Source organism: Coccinella septempunctata, chromosome 1 (assembly GCF_907165205.1).
Source record: "Coccinella septempunctata chromosome 1, icCocSept1.1, whole genome shotgun sequence".
NCBI classification, from domain to species: domain Eukaryota; kingdom Metazoa; phylum Arthropoda; class Insecta; order Coleoptera; family Coccinellidae; genus Coccinella; species Coccinella septempunctata.
In genome coordinates this window covers 29,851,618-29,870,796 of record NC_058189.1, presented here as the reverse complement: position 1 = coordinate 29,870,796, position 19,179 = coordinate 29,851,618, and the positions used below count along the sequence as shown (strand labels likewise).

Sequence of the window (19,179 nt, the reverse complement as noted above, 5' to 3'; positions counted from 1 at the left end):
ACTATCAGTGAGGAAAACGTCATTGGGAAGAAAAATTGTGCGGAAAGATAGATCCAAAGCATACCGCAAAATAATGCGGCAGGATAAAATGATAGCTGAAATTAAACGTAAATAAAAGAGGACAAGAGAAAACTCAGGTACAACAACACCGAAAAGCAAAGTAGATGCATTGCAAGGAAATATCGACGATCCTCCTGAAATACGCAAGACTCTCTTATTCAACGAAGTAATGACTACGCAATTGAAAGACAAAGGCAGTACTTCGAAGAAAAAATTCTAAAGAGAGGGAAGTTTTCCAAAAATGACTAAGACTTTTTTGCCAAAACAAAGAAACAGTTCATCGATTCTGTGTGTGATACAAAAATGCGTAAGATGGTTTTGAAGCCGGAAGTTCAACAAAAAGTTGAATATTTCTTCGAAAGGGATGACGTTAGTAGGATGTGCCCAGCCAAAAGAGATTTCGTGAAGAAGAGAGGCATCAAGAAAAAAAAAACTACACCGTTTCTCCGTTAAAGAACTGATGTCAAAATTACTCAACGGAGCTGCAATAAATTTGTCCTATTCAATATTATTAAGGGCAAAAACATTTTGGGTAGTTGCCCCAAGATTAAGGGATAGAGAAACTTGTTTATGTGTCAAGCATGAAAGTTTCGAACTCAAACTGAACAAATTAAAAAACTTACAAAATATCAAGTACGGAGGTGTTGAGAGAAATATCATGGATTTTATAGTTGCGATATAACTTCCCATGACTCTATGAATGGTTTATGTGATAACTCTGAAAATCCAAAGTTTGAGCCAGGTGATGATACAGATTCTGTGGCATACTTTCAATGGAAGTGTGTAAATAAAGCTAAAAACGTAAAGGTTGATGACTTTAGAATGATTAATAATTAAGAATGAACCAAATGTATAAATATGACATCTAAATATCTGCTTATGATTCAATAATTTTACATTTTATCTTTATCGTCATTTGCGGAACACATACATCATTCTGTGAACACGTCGTCATTTCCGGGAACATCACCCAAAACTCAAATTATACTGTATTATTTCAGATATTCAAGAACAGCATCTGGTTATATTAAAATCAATAGGGTTCCTCATACCTACAGATTATTTGTTTGTATATAATTCGGCGATATTAGGATATTGGCAGAATTCAATACCAAGAAACAATCATAAATCTCAATTCATAGCGATCTCCTGCTCCTCAATGTTTTTGCTTGGGATTTCATTAAAGTTTTTCAGTGTTAGATTATTAACTGCGCACTACTGCTCTTGGACAGAGAGGAAAAAATTACTTAGATTATCCCCCCATTTTATTATCAACATCAAAAAAACGTTCCCGGAATGATTGTTTTATGCGATAGCTCAATTTAAAAATGAAATTACTACTTAACTATTCAATTCTATGCTCTGCCAAAGTGAATATAGTTCATATACAAGTTGAGTGATAATTTGGGCGGATTATCAAAGTAATGGCTGCTAGGTATATTCATCATAAAAGAGAATGTGGAATTTGCCACCTTGGTGATTTTGACCCAGATATATATATATATATATATATATATATATATATATATATATATATATATATATATATTAGACTGATTCAAAAAATCGACTTTCTTTTTTTTCGAGAAACACACCCCTAATTATCTTCGGGGCATTGAAAACTGATGTCTGTGAAAATATTATTATTTAGAGGTCGCTCATCGAGGATTTCTATTTTCCCTACTAATAGCAGGTGAAAAAAATTCATTTCTGGTTAAAAAATTCCAGTTCGCAAACCAATGGACGGATTCTATTGAGCTATATATTTTTATGTAGGGAATTAGGTACTCTACAAAAACTGTCTCATATAATTTTTCCATAAAACGGATTTTCGAAAAGTTATTAGAGCTTGAAATAAAATTTTGTCGAAGTAGCTGTTTTTACTCGGATATTGGGGAGAAATTATTGAAATTTACTTTGAAAATCAGAATATAGTTCTGGAAAGATACAATTAATATAATTCTATGTGGATTCTAATAATTTGTGACATCCTCAAATAGTCAACCTCAACAATTGTAAGAGAGTTAGAAATTTATACTCTTCAGAATCAAATTATTCAGCATCTATTATTTCTCATTCACTTGGGTCAGAAAGAATGATTGGTTTTGTGCCCTCTTTCAGATTAGTGTTTGTTCTTGAACCCAGTACTTGTCTTCAGTTTCAGTCATAATACAATTTTGTGTATTCATTATTTTTATAAATCCAAAATAGCCACTATCACAAAATAGGTAGTGAACTATCAATTTTTCAACAAATGTCTCGATATTTGTGGGATTGGTAGGTTTAATGATATTAGATATAAGTCGCATATAGAAAGCATTTATTCGGTTGTGAAAAATAATATTGGTGTTGGTATATTCAACATCTATAATACATAATATGTTCTAAACAGATAATTTCAATTTTTTTTGTTGCAATCCGGAAAACGATGACGATGTTCGTTTATCAATTGTAAAAGAAACTGTAACTGTTTATTCTTCATTCTTCTTTTAGTAATTATTGCATTCAATTAAACCAATAACTCGCTCCGCTGAATTGTTAACAACAGAAAGATCCTATCATCTATATGTTACTTTCACTACAAAATGTCTTCTCCAATGAAATCATATAGCGAGAATTTTGTGAATGCAGCCATTTTGGGTTTGCAAAAATAATGAATACACAAAATTGTATTATGAATGAAACTGAAGACAAGTAACGAGTTTAAGATCAAACACTAATCTGAAAGAGGGCACAAAACCAATCATTCTTTCTGACCCAAGTTAATGAGAAATAAGAGATGCTAAATAATTTGATTCTGAAGAGTATGAAACACTAACTCCCTAACAATTGTTGAGGTTGACAATTTGGGGATGTCATAAATGAATTAAATCTAAATAAAATCATATCAATTGTAACTTTCGAGAACGATTTCCTGATTGTCAAAGTAAATTCCAATAATTTCTTCCCGATATCCGAGTAAAAAGAGCTACTTCGACAAAAATTTAATTTCGAGCTCTAATAACTTTTCGAAAAGCCGTTTTATGGAAAAATTGTAAGTGGCAGTTTTTGTAGAGCACCTAACTCCCTACATAAAAATATATCGCTCAATAGAATCCGTCCATTGGTTTGCGAACTGGAATTTTTTAACTAGAAATAATTTTTTTTCCCTGCTATTAGTAGGGAAAATAGAAATCCTCGATGAGCGACCTCTAAATAATAAGTTTTTGGACTAATATTTTCACAGACGTCATTTTTCAGTGCCCTGAAGATAATAAGGGGTGTGTTTCTCGAAAAAAAAGAAAGTCGATTTTTTTGAATCAGTCTAATATATATAAAATATATATATATATTCAAAAGAAAAAAACTCTATAAACGACAGAACCGACCTAAAAAGTTTATCAAAGGTTTACCATAGTATACTTAAATAAAATAAAACTTGTATTGAGATGACATCTGTGATTCTAAACGTAAAACATAATCAAAGTGAAATAATAACTTTCAATACCATATTTATTTATTCATACAAGCACACAGATGGCATCTCATGTGATCGATTGGAAAACTAGGTGGTCAAAAATGAAATAATAACAAATTCAAATTGACAGATCCAATAAATTTCGTAATTTTATTGTAAATAAATTGATAATTTGTAGATTACAGATAAAACAGTAATTTAATGTGCACGTGATGAAGAATTATGACTGATTTTAAATGTATTTTTAGATGTAAATGTCCCAGCCAAACCTATTTCATAATCTTGAAAAAGGCTTATATACGCCGAAACATATGTCGATTACAAGTAATAAAATCTGAATACCTGAAGTTTTATTGTGCTCTAAACCCAAGAAAATTGCACCTAAAATATATAAAATATAGCACAAGAAAAATTTTACCTATTGTATATATATATATATATATATATATATATATATATATATATATATATATATATATATATATATATATATATATATATATATATATATATATATATATATATATATATATATATATATATATATATATATATATATATATATATATATATATATATAAAATATGGAATGATCGCGCCTAAACAGGGATACATGAATAAATAATGAGGATAAACTCAGACGCATACCACCCGACGATATGAATATCGACAAGTGTTACGATCTGAATTGAGCTAGCCAATTTGTCATCGTCAAGGCCCCTAAATGGAGTACGCTCCACCGAAGAAAAGCAGATGCTGACCATGGTTTCGGCCTCATTTGGCCTCATCAGAGCAACATAGCATTTTTCCACGGTGGAGAACGTTTGGAATTGATGGAACTTAATTCAATGTTGTCATGTTCTAGTGGGTATTATTTATTTACCCACAGCGCCATCCAACATGAAACGGTATCCGATTCAATCCCCCCCAGATAGAAAACAAGACGAAGACAATAGCATGTGGATGTTCCTGAGATTGTCGATCGCATAGAAAAATCGCACAACATTTTGCTGCTCAATCTAACAGGGAGCACGGAGGATGAGAGAAACGTTAAAGCCGTTATAGATCACGTACATCCGGCTGCTAGTGAATTCATGACATAGTTCAAACGTATACCAGGCAAGATTTCTGATAAACCAAAGTGGTTGAAGGTTTCTTTTTCTAATAGTGAGACTGTCAGGAGGATTCTCCGTAATAAAAAATCCCTGCATGGCAGCGCGCAGTTTCGTGAGGTGATTGTTCGGAGTGACATGACGAGGAAGCAGTTGGATGAACTGGATGAGGTGCGAAAAGATCTGAGGAGCAGAAGTGAGCGGGGGGAGGAGCATTTGACTATAAGATATCTTAAAGGAAAGCCGACTATAGTCACGGATGAAAAATCCAAGAAATTATCTTCTTCAAAAAACCGCCCACGCTAACCACTTGGCCTGTAATCTACACCAATGCTCAATCTTTGCTGTCCAAGTTTAGTGAACTTCTGTCCATTGTTCACACCCACAAACCCTCGATTTTATTGATAACGGAGACTTGGCTACATTCCTCAGTTACCGATTCTATTTGTCACATTCCTGGTTACACCATTTTTTGTCAGGATAGTGTTCGTACAGTTGGACATGGCGGAGTATGTTTCTATCTGAACAACTCTATTGTCAACGCATTCAAAATTTCCACTTTCCATAAAGACTGGTCAGGTGTTGACAATCTCTTCATTGACATCTCCAATTCTAACATTTCCTTTACGCTGGCATGCATTTATAGGCCTAGACTAAGTACGAGTGACATGGCACTCGTTGAGTTTCTGAGAGAAATTTGAATTCAGGACTTCAACAAGTGATTTTTCAACCAACTAGATATAGACAGGGTCAAGTACCTTCTACTTTAGATCTTTTCATTACTTCTGATCCTGATCTTTTATCTGATATACAATACCTGCCTCCTCTCGGTAAATCTGACCATGTTCTGCTGATGACGCAATTGCAATTTTATAACGACATACTTTCAAGCTTGCAGGACAAAAAATACAAGAAAATAAACTACGAACAGGTTTCTGCAGATCTACTAAATGTAGATTGGTCTGATACTTTTCAGGATTGTAGTGATATGGATGATATGTGGACCCAGTTTCTGAGAATCGTGGATAGTGTGGTTGCTAATAATACAAACTGGATCACTTCCGAGCATAACCCATTGAAGCCTTGGATCGGCGGGGATATTGTTAGGGCCCTAAAGATCAAACGGGGTCTATGGCAGCGTTTTATTCGAGGTGGCAGCATAACAGATTATCAGAATCATCGACGTTACTCCAATTACGTATCTTCTTCAATCTCATCCTCCAAAAAACAGTTCGAGCATAACCTTGCTAAACCCAACAATAGAAAAAGATTTTTCAAGTATGTGCGTAGCAATCTCAATGGCAAGATCTCTATCCCGGTAGTTCGTGATGGCTCCGGCAATCTTTGTTCAAGTACACTCGAGTCTGCTAATGTTCTTGCTGATTCATTTGTTTCCCACTTCTCGAGTGAGATTACTTCCAGCATACCTCCAGTTAACTCCCCTCGCTGTCCTTTCGACTTGGACGATGTAATCTTTTCTGAAGAACTTGTGGAAAGTCATTTATCGGATCTGGATGTTTCCTCTGCTCCAGGTGCCAATGGGATCACACCGCTTTTACTTTCTCGTTGTTCCAAGAGTTTCGCAAAGCCTCTATGCCTTCTTTTCGAGCGATCTTTCCAAACTTCTACATTACCATCTGACTGGCGATCAGCAATTGTAACTCCGATTCACAAGGGTGGAGATAAGACCTTGCCCACCAATTATCGGCCCATAAGTTTGGTCTCAACAGTCGCCAAGGTATTCGAGCGTATATTGGCAGATCAAATTTTGGAGTTTGCTGATTCTAACCACTTAATCCCAAAAAAACAACACGGTTTCGTTCCAGGTCGATCAACCCTCACTAATCTCCTTTCTGCAGTAAACGATTGGAGTGGAGCGCTCGACAAGGGAATTCCAATAGATGTCATATATCTAGACTTTTCGAAAGCTTTCGACCGTGTACCTCACAAACAATTGCTCAAAAAATTAGAACACCCTGGAATACGTGGCCGCTTGTTACTCTGGATAAAATCTTTTTTAAGTCAAAGGACTTTTAAGGTTAGGGTTGGCAGAGATTTCTCATCGACGGCGGCGGATGTGCTAAGTGGTGTGCCGCAGGGATCGGTTCTTGGACCTATCCTTTTTCTACTCTATACGGCCGACTTTCCTGGTTTTTTTTGGATCCAAGTGCCTGTTGTATGCCGATGACACTAAAATATACGGAGTACCGTCATTAAATACCAATCAGCTGCAGCTCGATCTCGACGCTATCGTTCAGTGGACGAGGGACTGGTTGTTGCCACTCAACATTGACAAGTGTTCTGTCTTGCACATGGGAAGGGGAAACCCTCATATACCGTACACACTTGCTGGAAGGACTCTCAACGTAGTTGAGACGCAGAGAGACTTACGGCTGATTGTCACTCCTAATCTGGACTGGTCACAGCATATCTCATCTGTCTGTGCTAAAGCTAAAAGAATAACTTACATGCTTCAAAGATCTTTCAGTTCCTGCAGCATCCAGACAATGAAATTGTTATACGAAAGCTACGTGAGACCAGTTCTAGAATACGCCGGTCCTGCTTGGTGGGTGACTCTTCAGAGTGATAGGAGTCTACTTGAGTCGGTCCAGAGGTGGTGCACTAGGATTCCATTTTCTGCCCACAGTCGACCGGACTATGCTGCCAGGCTGCGAATTTTTGGCTTGGGATCGTTTGAGGATCGTCGTGCGAGAGGCGACTTGATAGTGACTTACCGTGCCATTAATAATAAATTCGGAGTCGATCTGCGTCATCTGTACAGGTTCAATAGAGGTAATCTACGAGGACATCCTCATAAGCTGGCCAAGGAACCTTTTAGGACTACTGTACGTCAAAACTTTCTGTCGAACAAGGTCTTCGATCAGTGGAATGGTTTGCCCAGATCGGTGGTTGAGTCCAGCAGTGTAAACAACTTCAAAAACCGCTACGATCGTTGGAAGCTTTGTGGGAGTAATTTGTGAAGTGTTCTTTTTTTTTATGTCTTTATTGGTGGACTATTACTTTTTTTTTAATTTTTGTGAGCTTGTGAGTTTATAGGTTTTTACCTCTACTCTTCAACAATAAATAATAATAATAATAATAATAATATGTCCCATATTTTCTCTAATTCAGTACGCCGGTTCGCTTTTGCGAACGTCGGACGTATGATGAGAAGTCTGAGACGCGCTCGTTTCGCGGCAGAGTACGATGCCGGCGGTACAATAATAAGGAATGATCGCGCCTAAACAGGGAGGCAAGAATAAATAATGAGGATAAACTCAGACGCATACCACCCGACGATATGAATATCGACAAGTGTTACGATCTGAATTGAGCTAGCCAATTTGTCATCGTCAAGGCCCCCAAATGGAGTACGCTCCACCGAAAAAAAGCAGATGCTGACCATGGTTTCGGCCTCATTTGGCCTCATCAGAGCAACATAGCATTTTTCCACGGTGGAGAACGTTTGGAATTGATGGAACTTTATTCAATGTTGTCATGTTCTAGTGGGTATTATTTATTTACCCACAGCGCCATCCAACATGAAACGGTATCCGATTCAATCCCCCCCAGATAGAAACCAAGACGAAGACAATAGCATATGTCCCATATTTTCTCTAATTCAGTAAACAGGGAGGCCTCCCTGTTTAGGCGCGATCATTCCTTATTATTGTACCGCCGGCATCGTACTCTGCCGCGAACGAGCGCGTCTCAGACTTCTCATCATACGTCCGACGTTCGCAAAAGCGAACCGGCGTACTGAATTAGAGAAAATATGGGACATATGCTATTGTCTTCGTCTTGGTTTCTATCTGGGGGGGATTGAATCGGATACCGTTTCATGTTGGATGGCGCTGTGGGTAAATAAATTATACCCACTAGAACATGACAACATTGAATAAAGTTCCATCAATTCCAAACGTTCTCCACCGTGGAAAAATGCTATGTTGCTCTGATGAGGCCAAATGAGGCCGAAACCATGGTCAGCATCTGCTTTTCTTCGGTGGAGCGTACTCCATTTGGGGGCCTTGACGATGACAAATTGGCTAGCTCAATTCAGATCGTAACACTTGTCGATATTCATATCGTCGGGTGGTATGCGTCTGAGTTTATCCTCATTATATATATATATATATATATAAATATAAGTTAACAGAACTAAGAGCCTTTTCTTTTTAATATCTGCTAGGTTAAGGGAGTAGTGACTCAGGTATCTGATGTAATAAATGTGAACTCTTTTTTCTTTACCGAGCTTTCGCAATTAATTTATTGCATCCTCAGGGTTTCTAAAAAATACAGATATACAATAGTTGAATTGACAAACATAAAGGAGTCGGTTCTCACCGAAAACGAGATTTCTTTAATAAAACACATTGAGAATTTCGTCCAACGAAACATACAAGGTCGCGTACAGGAATGTCTTTGATACACACATACAAAACTAACATCCAAATATCCAATATTGGATATTTGGATGTTAGTTGTGTATCAAAGACATTCCTGTACGCGACCTTGTATGTTTCGTTGGACGAAATTCTCAATGTGTTTTATTGAAAAAATCTCGTTTTCGGTGAGAACCGACTCCTTTATGTTTGTCAATTCAACTATTGTATATCTGTATTTTTTAGAAACCCTGAGGATGCAATAAATTAATTGCGAAAGCTCGGTAAAGAAAAAAGAGTTCACATTTATTACATCAGATACCTGAGTCACTACTCCCTTAACCTAGATATATATGTATATATATATGTATATATATATATATATATATATATATATATATATATATATATATATATATATATATATATATATATATATATATATATATATATATATATATATATTTACTTTCGATAAATAGCATCACATTATATATTTTGTCTTCCTCTAGGCTGGACTCGTAGGAGTTCAGATATTGTGGACCAAAGATTCCGAAGCTGCAATAAAGAGATCGAGAATTGACAAGACAATAATGAAAGCAACCAATCAGAGATTCTTAGATTTGTTGAATTCTCTCATTGATTTAACTTCGAAGGATTTAACAAAATTGAGAAGAACTCAATTCGAAACGATGGTTACGATACATGTTCATCAGAAGTGAGCTCTTAATTTCTCAAATTCCTTCATTTTTCTTAAATAATTATATTATTCAGGGATATATTCGATGATATGGTTCGACTAAAAGTGAGAACTCCACAGGATTTCGAATGGCAGAAGCAATCTAGATTCTATTATTATGAAGACACTGACGAAGTGCAAGTCAAGATAACTGATGTCATTTTTGACTACCAGAACGAGTATTTAGGAATAACTGAGAGATTAGCCATCACCCCACTCACTGACAGATGTTACATCACTCTAGCACAAGCCATTTGTAAGGCGATATTATAGATTTTTTAAAATTTTTATATTATTTTCAGCATTTTTATGTTATACCATCATTAGATAGCACTTTACTTGAAATATTTTTAACAATGAAACTTAGTAGTCGCTTATTGAATAACAATCCGGAAATTGTCGGAATTATTTTCAGGGATCAATATGGGTGGTGCACCTGCTGGTCCTGCTGGTACTGGTAAAACGGAAACGACAAAAGATATGGGACGAACACTCGGGAAATTTGTTGTTGTATTCAATTGTTCTGATCAAATGGATTTCCGTGGGCTTGGTCGGATATTCAAGGTAAGATTTCAATTATTTTTGAAGTGAGAGAGATTTATGCAAAGCATAGAGGAGTGAATTTCTAATAAACAACACATTTCACATAATGATCTGCAGGCACATTGCATCACCAAAAATAATGTCACCAGTTGATTACTTCTGATTGCCGTCTGTTTCTAACAAAAGCAAAAAACTATTGAAGTGATATCATGGGCAGATTGACAGAGGAGGCAAGAGAGGCTAAGCCGCCTCTCCAAGCCAGCTCCAAAATTCATGATTTACATGCCTTTCCGACCTATCATTATTCTCATATACAGGGTGTGGCGTAATGAATGGATAATATTGAGCCAGGGTGTAGAGGACTCTATGGCGGTTCAGAAAAATATATTTTACGTGTAGTAAAAGTGCCTTAGTTTTCGAGATATTGGAGATTTTCGAAAATTCAAGAGAATTACACCCTTCGCCACTCTTTTTGCAGGCAAGACTCCAAATGAAGGAATTTTTTCAAACTGTTTTTTGGATAGTATTCCTGGATAGATGATCTATCGAATGTAATTCATTATTTTTGAGGGGCATGAATAGTTCTTCATGAAAAAAAGATCTAACTCAACTTTTCCGTTTTGCTAATTTTTTTTCATAAGTTCAAACTAGCGCGGTGTAAAAAATAATATGGTTACCTAAGAGCCAATGCAAGAAAAAACATGCCAGTTTCATTGAGATTCCGAAATGGTATAACTCTCTGTATTCTCAGCATTTGATACAAAATAAATTCCTATTGCAATCAGTTGAGGCCTAGTTTAATGTAAACAGTGTTTCTAAAATTTTTAGCATCTAAAATGAGAAATGCAAGCAGAATGAAGCAATCGTCTATAAGAAGGTATAGAGCATTTACTGAAGCTCATAATGGCCTCTTAGAGATTCTTTTGTGATATTTAATTCAATGAAACGATACTCATTTTGAAATTGTTGATATCTATGCAATAAAGCTATGATTTATTAGAAAGTGTAGACTATAGAGTATAAATCAGAACTCATGGTGGTCAATTTAAGCATCATTCGTGATTTGTGAAACTTTATTCAATGAAACGATATTTTAAAATTGTTATTTTTTTCTCGTTTTCTTTTATTATTGAACCCCAACGTTGTGAAATCAATATTTTCAAGTTATGCATTAAATTTCAGCATTTTTGTAACAACGGTCTTGATTCAATGTAATAAAAATTGACTAATGTTCAGCTTTTTTTCTTAATTTCAAAAGTGCTAAAATTCACTTCGTTACTTGAAATTCGCTTAACAACTATTAACTTTATAACTATAGGGCTTAATAATGAAAGAATACGATAGAAAAAAACAATTTTAAAATATTGTTTAATTGAATCGAGTTTTACAAAAAGTGTTCAAAGTGTGCATCAGGAGCTGTACTAGATGCTCTACAACTTCTTATGAATAATTGCTTTATTCTGCTTGCAAGTCTCATTTCAGTTGCTAAAAATTACAGAAAAAGGCTTACGTCAAACTCTGCCTTGACTCATTGTAATAGAAATTTATTTTGTATTTAATGCTGAAAATAGAGTGAGTTATACCATTTCAGAATCTCAGTGAAACAGACATGTTTTCTCTCGCTTTGGCACTCAAGTAACCATATTATTTTTCACACTACGCTGGGTTGAACTTAGGAAAAAAAATAAGCAAAACGAAAAATTTGAGTTAATTCTTTTATTCATGAAAAACTATTCATGCGCCTCAAAAAAAATAATTTACATTCGATAGCGCATCTATCCAGGAATACTATCCAAAAAACAGTTTGAAAACATCCCTTCATTTGGAGTCTTGCCTGCAAAAGGAGTGGCTAAGGGTGTGATTTTCTTGAATTTTCGAAAATCTCGAATATCTCGAAAACCAAGGCACTTTTACTAAACGTAAAATATATTTTTCTGGACCGCCATAGAGTCCTCTACCTGCAGGCCCCATATTATCCATTCATTACGCCACACCCTGTATAAATCCAAACATAATATTTTAGAACTGCTTAACTAGATATTTTGATGAAAATCCTCCCATTCGAACTCGTGAAAATGTTGCATTACATTGAACGGCCGTTGCGTTTTACTGCAGTAGGCGTTGCATATTATTAGGGGAAGTTATTCGGCAATAGAGAGATATGGGTGAAGCGTATAACGCCAACGTACGCTTATAACGTTATGCGGTAATGGAATAACGTCTTGCGCTATCTGGCTCAGATTTCAGTCGTATGGAAGATACGAATTTACGTTATTAGCGTAAGCAACAGCTGATCGGTAAATGTCAAAGTTTGCTGTCGATGTAGGTTTCTAATTCTTTGTTGGTTGATTTTATGCAGTTTTTGTGGATTATGTGCGCTTATATGGATACATATTCAGGATTTTTTGTGCGTGGAGTTTTATTAAACTGTATTGAAAAATCTCTTCACAGTGGTGCTTCCATAATTTTAAAAATTATGTAAATGGACCTATAAGTGGTCACTATAGTCACCAAGAAAAAATTGTTATGATTTTTGGAATTTAATATTGGAGCTTCATTATATCTTCTGGAGGATATGTAGAGATAATGTAGAATAATTTGTGTACTGCCTTACTGCCATCAAGGCATAAGCTAATGTCCAATATAGTTGTATCTGTATCTACTTTTGCGAGTCTTAATGAAAAAAGCTCAAATTGAACCCTTTTATTTCCTATCGAAAACAAGTTTCATAGTCCATAATCAATATAAGATTGAAATAAGAACTCAGAATTGAACACTACATGGAAATTTCTATTTTTACTCGACTTTTCCTTCCATGTGACCCATGAACTGAAGATATACACTAATACACTTTTACCTTTTGTAATTGGATTTTCTTGAGAAACTCATTTAAATCTATTCTACTACTATTCTCTTAAAAAGAATTCGAATCAATTCTACTCAATGTCAATTTAGAGGCCTCTGTTTCAAAACATTAATTACGATAACGTGCTACGTTATCCACCCGTAATTACGGGATGCCGTAACGTTAATACCGCCCGTTATTCTGAAAATGGAAATACGCATGCGTCGTAACGTTAATAACACTCGACGGTATTTCCGTATGACGTTACAGATGCTTCCATATCTCTCTATTATGATTCCGCCGAAAGCGTAATGCACGCGATTGACATAATTCGCAGTTCTCATAAGCTTATCGAGTGACAGGGAATATCCCAGCTTTCAATGGCTTCATGGTGAACTTGAATTTTGCAGTCTTTGTGATTTTGCTCTCGGGTGTTAATACTGGATCGAAAATTTAATGCAAGGAATAGGAAAAATTAAACATTGCGAAACTGTTGTACATTGGATTTAGGGAAACAGTTTCAGTCAGCTGACATTTCCTGGCGAAAATTACTTTCACGTTCACGCTGAACGCTTCGTTCATGAGGGACTATGAAATTTATTCTTGCAACTATTTCAAAAAAAAAAAAAATTTCACGAAAATATCACTTTTCATTATAAAGAAAAAAATATAATTAATTGACTATTAATACTAATACGAGCCGCCACTGATTGATATGTTATTAACACATTCACATGTAATTACAGCAAAATATTCCAAAATAATTTTCCTCTCAAAAAATTGAAAAAAAGACCTCTTCAGCAGTCACATCTGGAATTTCTCAAATCTAAACCAGAAATACAAGATCTGAAGAAGCGATTAGATATTCTCTTCCTAATATCTAAAAGAAATAGAGCTTTACTTTGAGAATACAAGAGAGTTAAACAAGAATATGAAAGAATGCTCAAGGGCACAAAGATGGCCTACTACGGAGATATGATCCGAACCTCTCGTAACAAGTCAAAAACCACCTGGCACCTACTCAATACACTTACAGGCAAAAGTTCCAACAGAGAACCAGTTTTACCATCCTCAGACTATCAGACCATTGCCGGCAACTTTAATCACCATTTTGCAGTCACTGCTCCGAATCCAACAAGAGAAGAACTTTCACTGAAAACGAAAAGGATAGACAATAGCTTTTACATGTTTGATGTAACTAGCCAAGAAGTTATCAGTACTGTTAAACAGATGAAGAATCCATCGTCATGTGGTCATGATAATATACCTGTTCACATCGTCAAGAAGTCTAATTGCTGAGACTCTCACCTACATAATGAATCAGGCTTTCATTGAAGGCATTTTCCCAGATGACCTCAAGCTGGCAATTATCAGACCCTGCTATAAGAAAGGACCCTCTACTGCAATGGAGAACTATCGCACCATCAGCATGCTAACAACTTTTGCGAAACTCTGTGAGAAAATATTATCTAACAGATTGCTGCCCTTTTTCAGAAAATTTGGAATATTCACTAATCACCAGCATGGTTTCAGGAAGAATAGGAATACAGAGACTGCAATCTTTCAGCTAACAAGTAAACCCATCGAGGCCGTGGATAATGGATATGTACCGCAGGGCTCTTCTTGGACCTTTCGAAGGCATTTGATTCTGTTAACCACAGACAACTGATACAGAAGCTTGAACACTACGGAATTCGAGACAAGCAATTGAACCTCATCAGGAGCTATCTAGAAGGGCGTAGGCAGAAAGTTGTGATCTCGACCAAAGGAGAAGTATTTACGTCAGACGAGGAACTGATCGAGCTGGGAGTCTACAGGGCAGCATACTGGGCCCACTGCTCTTTCCCGTTTACATCAATGACCTACCATCTGATCTTGAGGGAAATCCACAACTTCGTGATGTAGTGGTGGATATGACTATTTACGCTGGTGATACCAACATTATTGCACTGGACAAAAAGATTGAGGAAACATTTAGAAAAGCTGAGATGACTTTGGTCGGTGTCAAGAGTAGGTGCTCTAATAATATGCTCCACCTAAACGTTGATAAGACAGAGTGTGCTGTGTTCCATAGTGATCGTTCTAGTATTCTGCCTCCCGAAACTGTTGAATTGCAAGGTGTTATGGTGGAGCTATTCTAACTGATGATAAAAGAATTCTCGAAAGATGGAAGGAGCATTCATTCATTCATTCATTCTATTTTATTATTTGTAATAACCTTTGAAATGCAAATAAATGACTTTAGCCTTGCGGCGTTCTCACTCCTCTCCAGAGGAAAATTCACTTATCCCAGATATCTCAGATATCAAAAGGATTAAGCTCTATTGGAGCCCTTTTCAGGTTTTCGGGCTCGTGGTGGTGGTCGGGTCCGCTCTTCGGCTCCCTGCCACCGGTTGGATTCCTGCTCCACCCGCACTTCCTGTCGGAGCAGACGGTGTCAGAGCAGACCTCTTAATTTCCCATGTACTTGCGTACAGTTCTCGCCGTTCCCAGCAGTACCGCCTTCTGCTTGACTGTAGATATTTTCGTCCAGCTGAAGTTTATTCTGCCTTATTCTAACTGATGATAAAAGAATTCTCGAAAGATGGAAGGAGCATTCATTCATTCATTCATTCATTCATTCATTCATTGCTGTATCCCGTTACCGGGAATTAATCTACAAAAAGACATAAAAAAGAACAGACTTATAAATTTCTTGGGGCTAATTGCGACTGTGTGCCCTCCTGTGACTGAAGAGACCCAACCGTGACCTACAGATCCTTCCACACTCCGGTGACTCCGGGCATGGATAGTCACCAACCAGATCTGGCCGCCGCTGAATTCTTCTCGAGTCTCCACTATAACTGTGCACCATAGATCTCCAGTGTGACCTGTCTAACGCTAGTTGTTCCCAGTTATGATTGGCATTGATTGAATCGATATAACGACTCGGATTAGTCCATTTTAGACCTGCTCCCCGCGTATAGTCCGATGACATAGCTTGATGACGAAATCTCAATGTCGGAAATCATAAGTGCGATTAAAAATATGAAAAATGATAAGTCACCTGGTCTAGACGGCATTCCAGCGGAGATATTCAAGGCCTTGGATGAAGACATTGTCAATAGTCTCCTAACACTATTCCGCAAGATCTGGGAACAGGGAGATGTGCCACAAGACTTCAGAGACGCTTTAGTTATCAACCTCTATAAGAACAAAGGCGATACGTCGAATTGCAACAACTACAGGGGCATATCGTTGCTTAGTGTGGCCTGTAAAATTCTCTCGAAGATTATGGCTAATCGTCTGGTTCCACTCTTGGAGAAGCTATTGCCTGAATCCCAGTGCGGCTTTCGACCAAATCGAGGTACGGTGGACCTAATTTTCACACTGCGACAGCTGCAAGAGAAGGCCCGTGAACAACAATCAAGGATCTATACAGCCTATATCGATCTAAATAAGGCGTTCGACTCGGTGAATCGGAGAGCGCTATGGAAAATCATGGCACGTCTTGGAGTACCCGAAAAATTCTTAGCAGTGTGTGAAAGCCTTCATACCAACAACACCGCTAGAATACAGCATAAGGGTTCTACAACCGACCATTTCTCAACCAACTCTGGAATAAAACAAGGCTGCGTATTAGCGCCTTTACTGTTCAATATTTTCGCCATAGCTGTGTCGATGATTGCTGACATGAGTATGCCTGTAAGAGGTGTTGGGATAAGATTCAGATTTGATGGAGGCCTGTTCAACCTGAAGCGCATCAGAGCAAAAACCAGTACCAAGTTTATCACTGAACTTAAATATGCAGACGACTGTTCACTTATCGCTAGCAGCTCGGAGGATCTACAGATAATGTTGGACAGCTATAAACATATATACGAAGCTTTAGGTCTTAGACTCAATATCGACAAAACCAAAATCCTGGTAAGTCCGCCAGAAAGCCTTCCAACAGATATCAGCCTGGAGAATGAAACTCTAGAACAAGTCGAGCAGTTCAAATACTTGGGAAGCTTCATAAATACTAGGGCTAACCTTGACACGGAAATACACAACCGTATCAATTCGGCATCACGGGCATTCTGGAAGCTAAAGGATAGAGTGTTTCAAAATCACGACCTCAATCTGAAAACCAAGACAGCTGTTTACAAAGCAGTGGCCCTCCCAACGCTCCTTTACGGAAGCGAAAGCTGGACGCCCTACAGGCGACATATTAAACAGCTTGAAAAAACGCAACAACGTCATCTAAGACAGATAATGCACATCAGATGGTTCCACAAAGTTTCGAATGCAGAAGTCTTGCAACGCTCGAGAGCAACAATTGAGACTCAAGTAACGAGGGCCCAACTCAGATGGAGCGGCCACATTCTGAGGATGCAAGATACAAGACTCTCCAAAATAGCTCTGTATGGCGAATTGACAGAGGAAGCCCGGAAACCAGGAGGCCAGTATAAGCGGTTTAAGGATACTCTACATCCATCCCTAAAAACAGTTAATGCCAATCATAACTGGGAACAACTAGAGTTAGGCAGGTCACAGTGGAGGTCTTTGGTACACAGTTATAATGGAGACTCGAGAAGGATACAGCGGCGGCCAGATCTGGTTGGTGACTATCCATGCCCGGAGTGTGGTAGGATATGTAGGTCACGGTTGGGTCTCTACAGTCACAGGAGAGCACACAGTCGCAATTAGCCCTGAAAAATTATAAGTCTGTTCGCACATCCTTTTTATTAATTTTGTTTTTTTTTTCCTTTTTCTTTTTGTTTTTTCCCTTTTTTCTTCTTTTTGTAGATTCATTCCCGGCAACGGGATACAGCAATGAATGAATGAATGAATGTTATGGTGCCATGCCTGAGCACTGTCAAATTTCTGGATATTCAGCTAGACTTCAACTTGAAATGGCATGTTCACATCCACGGTCTCTGCCAGAGTGTCAGAAATTGAGAAGAAGTGTTTACACCTTCACTGTACTTAAACAATTTGTTGACAAGAGTCTGTTGATGATTTTGTATTATTCCAGTTTTTAATCTGCGATTACATACGGTATGATGACTTGGGGCAACAGTAATCAGTTGTTTAAGGTCTTCAGAATACAGAAGTTGGCCATTAGGGTCATCAACAAAATGAAATACCGTGAAACATGTAGGAGAATGTTAGAAGGGATAACTTGTTGACTGTAGTCGGGCTATACATACAAAAAATATTAAATGTTAACAACACTAGACGTAGGCACCCTACTTGTATCCTAAGCATTCCCTCAGTCTAGCTCAGAACAATAGTAAATATATATGTATGAAGTTATATAACTCACTTTCAGAGAGTCTGAGAACTATTAAAGAACTCAATGCCTATAAGAAGAAAATATACCAGTTCCTAGTTAGCATCGAACCTTATTCACTAGATGAATTTTTTATGGGTTGTATGAACTTTAAATAGCTTACTTTATCTATCTGATTTGACCTCATTTCTAATTTATTATTTGTAATAACCTTTGAAATGCAAATAAATGACTTTAGCCTTGCGGCGTTCTCACTCCTCTCCAGAGGAAAATTCACTTATCCCAGATATCTCAGATATCAAAAGGATTAAGCTCTGTTGGAGCCCTCTTCAGGTTTTCGGGCTCGTGGTGGTGGTCGGGTCCGCTCTTCGGCTCCCTGCCGCCGGTTGGATTCCTGCTCCACCCGCACTTCCTGTCGGAGCAGACGGTGTCAGAGCAGACCTCTTAATTTCCCATGTACTTGCGTACAGTTCTCGCCGTTCCCAGCAGTACCGCCTTCTGCTTGACTGTAGATATTTTCGTCCAGCTGAAGTTTCCTCAAGTTCTCTAGTGGTTTCTTCGGTATCAGGCCTGTAGATGATAATAGGGATGGTCTTGATATCTTTCATCTTCCACAGTCTCCTGGTTTGTTCCTCGAGATCTCTGTATTTTGAAATTTTTTCAGTGTGCCTATCTAGAAGATTGTTATTATTTGGAATCGCCACATCGATGAATAGTGCTCTGTCCTCATCCTTATAGAGCTATATGAGGTCTGGTCTATTGTGGGTTATTTTCGGGTCTCTGA

At 37.3% G+C, this 19,179-nt stretch overlaps 1 protein-coding gene across 3 annotated transcripts in view; it reads left to right on the top strand.

The window, feature by feature from the left end:
• Positions 1 to 19,179, top strand: part of LOC123318393 (dynein axonemal heavy chain 8-like) — a 1,393,903-nt gene that overhangs the window by 569,486 nt on the left and 805,238 nt on the right. For 2 of the 3 annotated variants that reach the window (XM_044905013.1, XM_044905005.1), the window contains exons 30-32: positions 9,524 to 9,729; positions 9,786 to 10,006; positions 10,166 to 10,314. The exons of the other annotated variant lie outside the window; for it this stretch is intronic. In XM_044905013.1, the coding sequence (XP_044760948.1) occupies positions 9,524 to 9,729; positions 9,786 to 10,006; positions 10,166 to 10,314 (576 nt within the window). The remainder of the gene's footprint in view (positions 1 to 9,523; positions 9,730 to 9,785; positions 10,007 to 10,165; positions 10,315 to 19,179) is intronic. 3 annotated transcript variants of the gene reach the window in all.